General features: G+C 35.6%; 1 protein-coding gene across 2 annotated transcripts in view; it reads right to left on the bottom strand.

The window, feature by feature from the left end:
* Positions 1–12449, bottom strand: part of LOC114336085 (uncharacterized) — a 312006-nt gene that overhangs the window by 10082 nt on the left and 289475 nt on the right. For both annotated transcript variants that reach the window (XM_050647154.1, XM_050647153.1), the window contains exon 3: positions 4774–4957. In XM_050647154.1, coding sequence (XP_050503111.1) covers positions 4774–4957 — 184 coding nt within the window. The remainder of the gene's footprint in view (positions 1–4773; positions 4958–12449) is intronic.

Below are 12449 nucleotides of genomic sequence, written 5' to 3' on the forward strand. Positions count from 1 at the left end.
ATTGGAGCACCTGGGTAGAGGCACTGAACTGAAATCAAATCCTTTCATCCTTTCTGGTTAATTATCAAAATAATTACCAAAGATGCTACTAGCACCATCTATGAATCAAAAGTCTAATAAGTCAGGAAATAAAATTCGAAATTATTTATCCTCTGAGCTTTTTAAGTTGGAAAAATAAAGCATAACAGAGTGGCGAAATACTCGACAAGGGAAATCTAAATTGCATTTCACGTCCTGTCATTCACCGTGATAATAATTTTAGTGAACTATTTTCTTTAATATCCACCAAAGGTGAATAAAGTATAAACTAAAAGAAAAGAATAGATGGTTCAGATTTGATTACAGTACAGAGCCTCTACTGTGTGCTTATACTTATTTCGGAATAACCGTTTCCTGATCGGAGCACCTGGGTAGAGGCACTGAACTGAAATCAAATCCTTTCATCCTTTTCGGGTAATTATCAAAATAATTACCAAAGATGCTACCAGCACCATCTATAAAATAAATCAAAACTCTAATAAGTCATGAAATAAAATTCGGGAAAGGGTTATTCCGAAATACGTATATAAGCACATAGTAGAGGCTCTGTACTGTAATCAAATCTGAACCATCTTTTCTTTTCTTTTAGTTTATACTTTACTCACCTTTGGTAGATATTAAAGGAAATAGTTCGCTAAAATTATTATCACGGTGAATGACAGGACGTGAAATGCAATTTAGATTTCCCTTGTCGAGAATTTCGCCACTCTGTTATGCTTTATTTTTTTAACTTAAAAAGCTCAGAGGATAAATAATAATTTCGAATTTTATTTCCTGACTTATTAGACTTTCAGAAATAAGGAATTTATCGAGTAGCTCAATGTAGATACAATGAAAATGGCCAATCATGCAAAAATGAAAAACCTCCACAGAAATGATGGAACCTGAACAGAGATATTTAAACACGGCCGATAACAGATATCTCGGCCCTCTTAAAGAGATTTAACAAAAATGTTTTAGCATTTTTTGTGTAGAATGAACCATTATGTCGCTTGAAGCGCCGGCGATTTTGAATGTCAGTTACGCGCGCGATAATAGTTTTTTAAATAAAATTTATATAAACTTGACATAGTCTAAGCAATAAAGCACTGAACCTCCGAAAAAAAGACAAGACGCATCTTAATAATTCTTTTTGCATTCGATTCGTGAATGCGCCCGGAAACTTTGTGACCCCCAGCCATGATATAATATTGAAAAACTGCATACAAAAAATGCATTCTTAATATGCATCTCAAACAGACAATAAAAAAAATTCAGAACTAACTCGTCAATTATCGGCGGAAATGAGTTCAATTTTGTTATGATGGGGCCACAGTATCGTTTAATGCCGTTAATTAATGCATTATTTGCATTACAGAGATGGCAAATAATGCGTTAATTAACGACATTAGACGTTACTGTGGCCCCAGCATTACTCGAGGGGTTTTTGGGGTTTGCTGAAAACTAATATGACGTCGAAAGTGATCTCCGCGAGCACCTTGTGCCCAGAGTACCTACTGTTTACCTCGTCTTGTGGGGTTTTCTACAAATTTATTAAAAAATTAGTCAAAAATCATTACTCGGGAGTTTTTGGGGTCGCTAACGACGAATATGATATCGGAAGTGATTTCCGAAGTACCTGGTGCTCCGGGTACCTACTGTTTACCTCGTCTTGTGGAATTTTCGGCAAAAAAATTAGTCAAAAATAATTACTCGGGGTAATCAGAAGTGATCTCTGGAATACCTGGTGCTCAGGGTACCTACTTCTTCTGGAGTATTCGGCAAATTCATTAAAAAATTAGCCAAAATTCATCACTCGCGGGGTTTTTGGGGTCTCTGACGACAAATATGACATCGGAAGTGATCTCCGAAGTACCTGGTGCCCACGGTACCTACTTTTTATCTGGTGACTAACGATTTTTGACTAATTTTTTAACGAATTTGCCGAAAACTCCAGAAGACGAGGTAAACAGTAGGTACCCTGGGCACCAGGTACTCCGGAGATCATTTTCGATGTCATATTCGACGAAAAAGATCCCAAAAACCTCCCGAGTAATGAATTTTGACTAATTTTTTAATAATTTGCCGAAAACTCCAGAAAAAAAGGTAAACAGTAGGTACCCTGGGTACCAGGTACTCCGTAGTTCACTCCCGATGTCATATTCGTCGTCGGCGACAAAAAAACCCCCGAGTAATAAATTTTTTCCCGAAAACTCCACAAGACAAGGTAAATAGTAAGTACCCTGGTTACCAGGTACCCCGAAAATCACTTACGATGTCATATTAGTCGTTAGCAACCCCAAGAAACCCCGGGTAATTATTTTTGACTAATTTTTTAATGAATTTGCCGAAAACTCCACAAGACGAGATAAACATTAGGTACCCTGGGCACCAGGTACTCCGGAAATTACTTTCGACGTCATATTCGTTTTCAGCGATCCCAAAAACCTCCCAGTTCTGAATTTTTTTTATTGTCTGTTTGAGATGCACTTTAAGAATGCATTTTTTGTATGCAGTTTTTCAATATTATATCATGGCTCGGGGTCACAAAGTTTCCTGGCGCATTCACGAATCGAATGCAAAAAAATTATTAAGATCCGTCTTGTTTGTTTTTCGGAGTTAAGCCGATTTAAGCCGATTTTAGTGCTTTATTGCTTCGCCTAACAGTAAAAATTCGATATTTTTGATCAGAGTATCCTATTCACCCCGTCACTATCCTGCATGTCTCACATTCAGCGCAGTATCAACTTTGTTTTGTATGGGCAGATCTGCCCCAAACGTGTTACACATATTGAAGCTGTTGAAAATAGAGTTGTTCTTAACACGCCAAGACATGCACCCCATTTATTTCCCGTTAGCTTTCTGCGAGTATGTTGTTTCTAATTGTTACCTTTCCCTCTCGTTTTTTATGCAATGTTATTTGTAGGTAAACGACAAGTCATATTTAGGTTGATCTCTGTGTTATAATCTACTACCATTCCACGCAATTTAGAGTTTTCATTTAGCTTCTTACCGTGAAGGTAGAAGGCGCACACTTGGCCTGAGAAGGATTGGGTCTTAGGGAAATCTGCAGGTAATACGCAGTCATTGTTTTTGATGGAGTTTCGAGTTTCCCTTCCACCTCTTCAAAACTTTTTCCTTGAGCACATATTGCGAGATCATCGGTGTAGAGGAAGTACTTGGTTTCAGTCGGCGTGGGTTGGTCATTTGTAAACACTTCCTTGTGGGAGGCCGCTCTTTTGAACTCTCCATTTACTTACTTTGCCCTCCAGCATGATGGAAAAACGTCTGTTTTGTAGTAAGGAATATAGAACCTTATAGGTCTGGATCCCGCGTATGAAAAAAAAGTTGATTAATAGCAAGCTGAAAATGTGTTAATAGCTTAAGGGTGTCTAGTCGGATAAACTTTGATATATGGGAACACTGGAACAGGGGCAGTTTTAATTGTGGAACAGGTTAAAAATTTGGAACGGTCACACCACGAAAACGGCACACTTATTTTGTCCGACAGAACAGACTTAAACTCTCCGAACAGAGATTAAACTCTCATGCAAAAATCTGACTGCTATTTATCACCTGTCATAATTCCTGTCATTTGACATATTCTACATGTTCCACTCATTAAAACACCCATTTGCTGATAAATAGCAGCCTGATTTTTGCATGAGAGTTTAATCTCTATTCGAAGAGTGTAAGTCTGTTCTGTCGGACAAAATACATGTGCCGTTTTCGTGGTCTGACTGTTCCAAATTTTTAACCTGTTCCACAATTAAAACTTCCCCTGTTCCAGTGTTCCCATATATCAAAGTTTGTCTGACTGGACACCCTTAAGCTATTAACAAATTTTCAGCTTGCTATTAATAAACTTTTTTTTCATACGCGGGATCCAGACCTATTACCTTTTTTTCATTTTTAAAGAGGGGGGTCTGTAATGCTCAAAAGACATCTCGGTACAGAACGCCGCCTGACTGACCTTAGTGCAGGATTCATTCTTCGTAGCCCCAGCGATAGTTCCCGAGGTACTTTAAAACGCTCTCTCGTCGCCGAGCTACGCCGAATGCCTACCTGCTAAACCAGACCCTCCTCTGTCATCCAGCGCTCCGAAAGCGGAATGGCCGCTGCAAGGTCGACATCACTTTCGAAGCACTTTACCTTCATTTATCGACAGACTGTAAGCAAAGGAGGCCCATCCTTTCCCCGTTTTCCCCTTTTTTTGTTCCCAACATTGGTTTTTTGAGCTTCTTTTCCACAGTGTGTCTCATACAATCTAACTCACCTACTCGCCTCTTATCAAAACTTATTCCCTCTACCTTACCTAATTGCTAACGGTCTTACCTAAATACTACCTTACCTAAATGGTAGTTATTGAGAGTGTCGTACAATTTGTGGAGCAATGTCTTGTGCCTTACTTTATCATGGGCTGCTGTCAGATCTACGAAAGCAGAACCTGTTATAACTTTTGTTTTCAAAGACCTCTTCAATGTGTTCTGTTAGTGAGACGACTTGACCGGTGTAAAATTTGCCGGGTTTGGATATTTCTTGTGGGATGAGGTGCTTGTCGATATTTTTTTTTCTGGCCATGATGAGTTTCTCATATATTTTGAATAAGTGACACAACAGGGAAATAGGTCTGTAGCTACTGGGATTTTGGGCCCTTTCCTGGCTATCACTTTAGACGTAGGATAATGATGATGAATATATACTAAATTGTAATTTTCTTTAATTAAGTAAGTAAGTTATGTAAGTTATACGTACCGTGAGGTAACTTATCTTCAACATTAGATCCAGAACATCGGTACACACTTGATACCCATTTACAGAATCTAGAGTCCACAATTCCTAAACCAACTGGAATTAACACATCTTGTATGAGTCCTAACCATAATGCTATTCCCGACACAGGCCATGGGTAGATCAGGTTAGGATATATGCACAGCACCTGTAAATAAAGAGATTACTGTTATTTAAAAAATTTGGATATTTTTGTTTTTGTTAAAATTTGCTCCTAAAAATAAAATTTTCGACAATAAATATTATTCTTAGTACAAAAAAAAGGTTGAGTCCAGGGTTATTTACCCGTGCGTCATCATTTAAAGCACACAAAATAAGTCGGAAATTTACTAAACGCAACAGCAAGTGACAGAAAGTGGGTACTACACTGATCACGGGTTATAGTATAAAATTTGACGATATCAAATAAATATAATGTCAATTGTAAGTTTTGTTTTAAAATTTTGGTGCATAATTACAGCTACATTTGAAGTAGCTTAATAAATTATTTTAATGCCCTTGATTAATAAATAAATAAACAATTTTTGTTATTTTATTCACTTTGGCGGAAACTTACCACAAGCATTCCGTAACTGTGTCAATAAGGTTAGCTTTGTACGTTGTAAAAATTAATCCCAAAATAAAATACACTTACCATAAAATTTCAAACTCCAATATAAAATTAGTTGTGAAAACAATTGTTTGTATAGTATAAAAAAACTTCAAAATGCAAAAATTCGACAAAATAATAGCAAAAAATTCAACAGACTGACAGCCACAAAAGTAAACAAACCAGAATTATCACAATTGGTACTTAAAATGTTAAAATATCTCCAATCGTCTTTTTTGATACCTATCTCTATTTTGAATGTACTTCTAGAGCGTCCATAAAAATAACATGTATTTTTACTTAATAACAGGCAGTAGATGGTTTGTAATTAGTTTCAGGCGTGGAAGAGAATGATCCTAAATAAAAAGTATGTGCTTTATCTCGCCAGGTATTAATGACGCACGGTTAAAGAATTCTGGACTCAAGTGTATGCATTTTCCTCTGAGACCTTATCTAAATAAAATACAAAGATGGAGCTAGAATATTTGCTTTTGTGTTAACTATTAAAAAATTTCCAATACAGATTATTATATTGAGTGGCATCATTCTACTAATGGCAGAGGAGCTTTAATAATATTCTAATAATAATAATAATATACATTTTCTTCTAGTTCCATGACAGTTAAAAATTGTTGAATATCATGTTGGCCACCATATTTGATATCGCGACTGTATTGACAGCAGCTTTGAATAATGGTATAGTTGATTTTCCACACTATTATTTTATATTTTCAGCCATTATGTTCTTCTTCTACCAAGGCGACGTTTACCTTGGATCTTTCCCTGAATGATCAGATGGGTTGTGAATTATTTAAAATTCTCTCATCTTAATTTCCTCGGTATCCTGTATGATTTATAATTTTTGAAAATCTCGGGAGTTTGTAACCAAAGAAAGTATTCCAACTTTTGTCAATCTGGTGGTATGGGAACGATATTTTATTGTCGTTTTCTGTGCTACTTCGATTGATAACTTACCTACTTTGTTTTTCGGTAGATGGCTCTAGTACATCAGTGACATTTCGTTCTTTGCAATTCGGAAAGGCCCAAAGTGTGATGCCTGGGGAAATCGGAGAGAAGAGGATATGGGACTACTGATGAGGAGGAAAAAATCTCCGAAACCGGTATAGACTCTTCCTGCACTCTCCGATTTAACCAGAGTATTATACAGTTGCTGCATTTTCGTGTTGCAAAGAAATTGAAAATGTTTATACATTTTAATTAATTTACTGTTTTGTTGAGTACTGAGGAATCTTTCTTGTTGGAACTTTTCCCACGCTGAGCAGATGGGTTATGAATTATTTAAAATTCTCTCATCCTAATTTCCTCAGCATCCTGTATGATTTATAATTTTTGAAAATCTCGGGAGGTTGTAACCAAAGAGAGTATTCCACCTGTTGTCAGTCTGGTGGTATGGGAACGATATTTTATATTGCCGTTTTCTGTGCTACTTCGATTGATAACTTACATAGCTCATTTTTCTTTCCTTCACTTTCTTCGATAACACCACATTCCAAATCTGGCAAGTATTTTTTCAGTTGCTTCCGTAATTGTCCAGGCTTAAACTCGATATAAAAGGACAGAAAATACGTAACATCTCAACACTCTAGCTTTAATTTCTATTCCCAGTTTTCAATTTCATAACACTGTTTTCATCTTATATTATTGAAAGCGCCATCTCGATGCGTCGGTTTAATTCAAGGCGGATACAGAATACAAATAATAATTCTGTATGCCGGAGGTAAAGGGCATTATGTCCATTTTTGTCAATATTGGGATTATACTGCAGTTATAATGAACTTTTAATTCTCCACACAGAGGTATAAAGCACTAATATGTCCTGCGTTATAAAATAACAAAGATAAGCACTTTATAAAAAGTATCGTGCATACCATGATACCATGATACCATGAAAGTATCATGCGTATCATGGGGAACCACTGCATTAAAGACTCATAGAGTACCCCTAGTTAAGTCATTACGGTGTACACCAAAAATAGTGGAAACTCTACTGATCATGGGAATCGGATACCAAGATCCGGCAGAGAGAGAAAAGCACAAGACTACAAGGCTCACTCGGTCGTAAACCTGCAAAATCCTTGTACAAAAATTCAGAAACCAACAACTTTAACAGTTGCAACGTGGAATGTGAGAAGTTTGTTCTCTGCAGGAAAACTGGATAATGTTGAACAAGAAATGAATAGACTAAACATCGATGTTTTAGGAATCAGCGATACACAATGGCCAGGATCTGGGAAATGTTCAACACGAAATGATGGCGTATTTTATTACTCCGGAATCGACAACAACACCCATCGGTACGGAGTTGGAATCATCATTTCAAAGAAATGGAAAAATTCTCTGATTACCTGTACTCCTTACTCAGAACGCTTAATATTAGTACAAATTAAAGAAAGATATAACTTGATAAATCTTATTCAAGTCTATGCACCAACAGCAGATAAAGATGACGATGAAATAGAACAATTCTACAACGACTTAGAAGAAATGCTGAAAGCAATAAAAAAGCAACACATTAACATAATAATGGGCGATCTTAATGCCAAGGTCGGTCAAGGTAAGGTAGGAGAACATGTAGAAAACTATGGACTTGGAAACAGAAACGACAGAGGAGATCGATTGATTCAATTTTTCCAGAGCGAAGACTTCGTAATAACAAACCCCCTTTTCAAATTACCTCCTCGGCGATTATATACATGGACATCTCCACAACATACCAAAGAAAAAATAGTGAGAAATCAAATAGACTACATTCTGATAGCAAGGAGGTATCGTAATGCTGTTAAATGTACTAAGACGTACCCAGGAGCTGATATAGGCTCAGATCATAACCCGGTAGTTACTGTGATAGAGGCGAGACCAAAAAAGATTAGCAGACCACACAGAAAGACACTAGATTTAGATAAACTTAGAAACAAAAATATACGACAAGAAACAGGAGAAGAAATAAATGAAAACCTCAGTTCAGTGCAACAACAAATTAACGATACAGATAACGTTAACCAAAAATTAAAGTACATAAATACAGCTATACAAACAGCAGGAAAGAAACATCTGACAAAAACGACAACAAAGAACAAGGGGTGGATGACACAGGACATACTAGACTTGATGGAACAAAGAAGAAAGATGAAGAATTACCTAGACAAATACAAAGAAATAAACAAACACATAAAAAAGAGAATAAAAGAAGACAAAAAGGCGTGGATTAAAGAACAGTGTGAAGAAATGGAAACCTATGAGAAAAAGTACGATGCGTTCAATATGCACAAAAAAGTAAAAGAGATAACAGGAAGCATAAAGAAATGCCAAATAGGTAAACTTAAAGACAAAGATGGAAATCTTATTGTAGATCTAGAGAATAAAATAAAAAGATGGACAGAATACCTGAATGAATTATTTGAAGATGATAGAAACAACTTAACTCAGATAATCAATGCAACTGGGCCAGACATATTGAAAGAAGAAGTAGAATACGCAAAAAGAAACGCTAAAAATGGAAAAGCAAACGGACCTGATGAAATCCCTACATAACTGCTGAAGCTTTTGAATGATAAATCCGTAACCATAATATTGCATATATTCAATACAATATACAGTACTGGTATAATACCGCAAGAATGGTTGCTGTCTACGTTTGTCACCATACCGAAGAAAACTAAGGCAATGCAATGTTCAGATCATCGAACAATCTCCTTGATGAGTCACCTGCTTAAAATATTTCTTAGAGTCATCCACAACCGAATCTATCAAAAACTAGACATCGATATTAACGATACACAGATGGGATTCAGAAAAGGATTAGGTACAAGGGATGCTCTCTTTGCCTTGAACGTTCTAACACAGAGATGCCTAGATGTTAACCAAGAGGTACACGCCTGCTTTATAGACTTTGAAAAGGCCTTTGAAAAAGTTCGCCACAGTAAACTCAAAGAAATCCTGGAGAGTAAGAACATTGACACCAGAGACATACAAATAATATTAAATCTGTACTGGAATCAGCGAGCTAATATAAAAATAGAAGACCAAACATCGGACGAAATAGAAATACGTAGAGGGGTACGACAGGGTTGTATATTGTCACCGCTCTTGTTTAATATCTACAGCGAACAAATATGCCAAGAAGCTCTCTCATATGCAAACGAAGGGATAATAGTCAATGGAGAAGTTATCAATAACATTCGATATGCTGACGATACTGTGATAATGGCAAGAACAGCGCAAGATCTACAACATCTAGTTGAAAGTATGAATAAGATATGTAATAACTACGGCATAAGGATGAACGTCAAAAAAACCAAATATATGACCTTCAGTAAGAATCCAATAAATGACACTAGTATCACAATAAACGGTACCCAACTTGAAAAAGTAAACGAATACAAATACTTGGGAACCCTTATCAATGAAACAGGTGACCAAAATCACGAGATAAAAAGACGTATTGAAATTGCCAGGTCTACTTTTATAAAAATGAAAAAATTATTTTGTAATCGTGATATTAGTATTCATCTACGAACTAGAATGTTAAAATGCTATGTATTCAGTACTTTGCTCTACGGTGTTGAGTCATGGACTCTTAAACAGAGGAATATTAAAAATCTTGAAAGCTTTGACATATGGTGCTACCGCCGTATACTAAGAATAAGTTGGGTGGATAAAATTACAAATGAAGAAGTAATACGCAGAATAAATAACGAGCCAGAAGTTCTACTGAATATAAAAAAGAGAAAACTTGAATACTTAGGCCACCTGATGAGGGGACAAAAGTACACATTCCTACAAAATATAATGCAAGGAAAAATCCAAGGACGAAGAAATCCAGGCCGTAGAAGAATGTCCTGGATGAGAAATTTGAGAGAGTGGTTTGGCTGTACCACTAACGAATTGTTCAAAACAGCAGTAAATAAAATTAGAATCGCCCTAATGATATTCAATCTCCGATAGTTGAGGCACTCAAAGAAGAAGAAAAAGTATCATGTCACATTTTGTTTAGAAACAGAGGGCACCATGTGGACATGAAACCCTATAACTTTAAAGAAGTTACAAAATAAATCCAGTATTAAACAAGCAGGGTAAAGTATTACACTTTACCCTGTAATGTTTGTCATGAGGATTAGGGAGAAACAAATTAAAGTTTAACATTGTATAATGCAGTTTTAGTAAACATCTAGTACCATGACCCAAAAGATCTTGAAGAGGTAAACAGCAGCACTATGTCCACTACATTGTGTTTTAATTTTTTTTTATTAAAAATAAATCAAGTTTAGTATCACAATATGTGTTTTAAATAATACAATTTTGAAAGTTAATAATCTGAAGAATAAATTAGACAAGGGATCGTGACATAATGTGTATTAACATACATCCTGTGAACAAAGAAACACAAAAATGAACTTAAAACGCTTCTCCTGTAAAATTACAAATTTGTGACATAGTGCCCTTTACCTCTGGCATACAGAATTGTATCTGGGTATTTTCTCTAAAGATTTTCCTTTAATGTAGTTTGTTTCGGCTTTAATCTTATTCTTACTGAGAATAATAATTTTTGTGTTTTTTTTTTGTGTTCAGAGCCATTCCATACCTCTTGCAGTACTGCGTAATGCGATCAACCAACATTTGCATCTCTTCTCTGCTTTTCGCAAGGAATATTGTATCGTCTTCATACCTGACATTATTCAGCACTGTTCCGTTAATTAATATGCCTTCATTGGTGTTTTCTAGTGCCTCTTTAAACATCTCTTCTGAGCACAATAATAATAATAATTGATGGATTCGACTGTTACTTGATGGAAGTTCATTTTATCTAACAATAAAACACTGAAAACGTTTGTTTTCTATACTTACACACAATTTATTATAACTATGTGGCTACAGCGGTTTCAGTAGAGTGCCTTTCTCAAGTGATTTCGTTTACTATGTGTTTGCCTTTTTAAAGTCTTTAACTGAAGAGGTTGAGGAGTGGGGAGCTGTTTGTCTCAAGTTGGTCATTCAGAACTATATCTGTATTTTTTAATTTATTGATTTCCATAGATTCTAATAAAGACAGCTTAAGGCCTTTATTTTGATGCAAAATTTGAAACTCTTCATTAAAAGAATGATTATAATCTAGAAGGTGGAATGAGTATGTAGAAGCGTCTGTTTTTCTATTGTTGAAAGCCCTTTTGTGTTCTGCTATCCGTTTGTCAAAGGCTCTGCCAGTTTGACCGATGTAAGTTTTCAGACAAACACCACAAGTTAGTTTGTAGACACCATTCTGTAGTGGTTTTCTCTTTCGGCCCTTACTGTTCTTAATATATTTGCTTAAGTTGTTGTTAGTTCTGAAACCTGGTGTTATTCCTTTCTTTTTTATGTATCCAGCTATTTATGTTGTTATCTTGCCGGTATATATGATAGAGCAGAAGTTACTGGGTTCTTTCTGTGGTGGTGGATAGACTAATTTCTGGGCTTTCTTATGGAGTTTTTGGTTTAAAATTTTATTAATTGTTACAGAATACACTAAATTTTCACGTAAATTCACCGTAAAAAATACACTACAATTTGTTAATAAAATAAAACATTTTCAATTGCCCAACAACTCCAGACTAATTTCATTTGACGTAAAAAATCTTTTTCCTAGTATTCCTCCTACAGAAACTTTTGTATAATTGATGGATTCGACCGTTACTTGATGGAAGTTCATTTTATCTCACAATAAAACACTGAAAAACGTTTGTTTTCTATACTTCCACAAAATTTATTACAACTATGTTATTACTACAGCTGTTTCGGCAAAGTGCCTTTCTCAAGTGATATATTTTACAATGTGTTTGCCTTTTTAAGTCTTTAAGTGAAGAGGTTGAGGAGTGGGGAGCTGTTTGTCTCGAGTTGGTCATTCAGAATTATATCTGTATTTTTCAATTTATTAATTTCCATTGATTCTAAAAGTGATAGCTTAAGGCCTTTATTTTGAATATGTAGAATTTGAAACTCTTCATTGAAAGAATGATTATGATCTAGAAGGTGAAGTGCGTATGTAGAAGTGTCTGTTTTT

The sequence above is a fragment of the Diabrotica virgifera genome, chromosome 3, assembly GCF_917563875.1.
Source record: "Diabrotica virgifera virgifera chromosome 3, PGI_DIABVI_V3a".
In the NCBI taxonomy this organism is placed as follows: Eukaryota; Metazoa; Arthropoda; class Insecta; order Coleoptera; family Chrysomelidae; genus Diabrotica; species Diabrotica virgifera.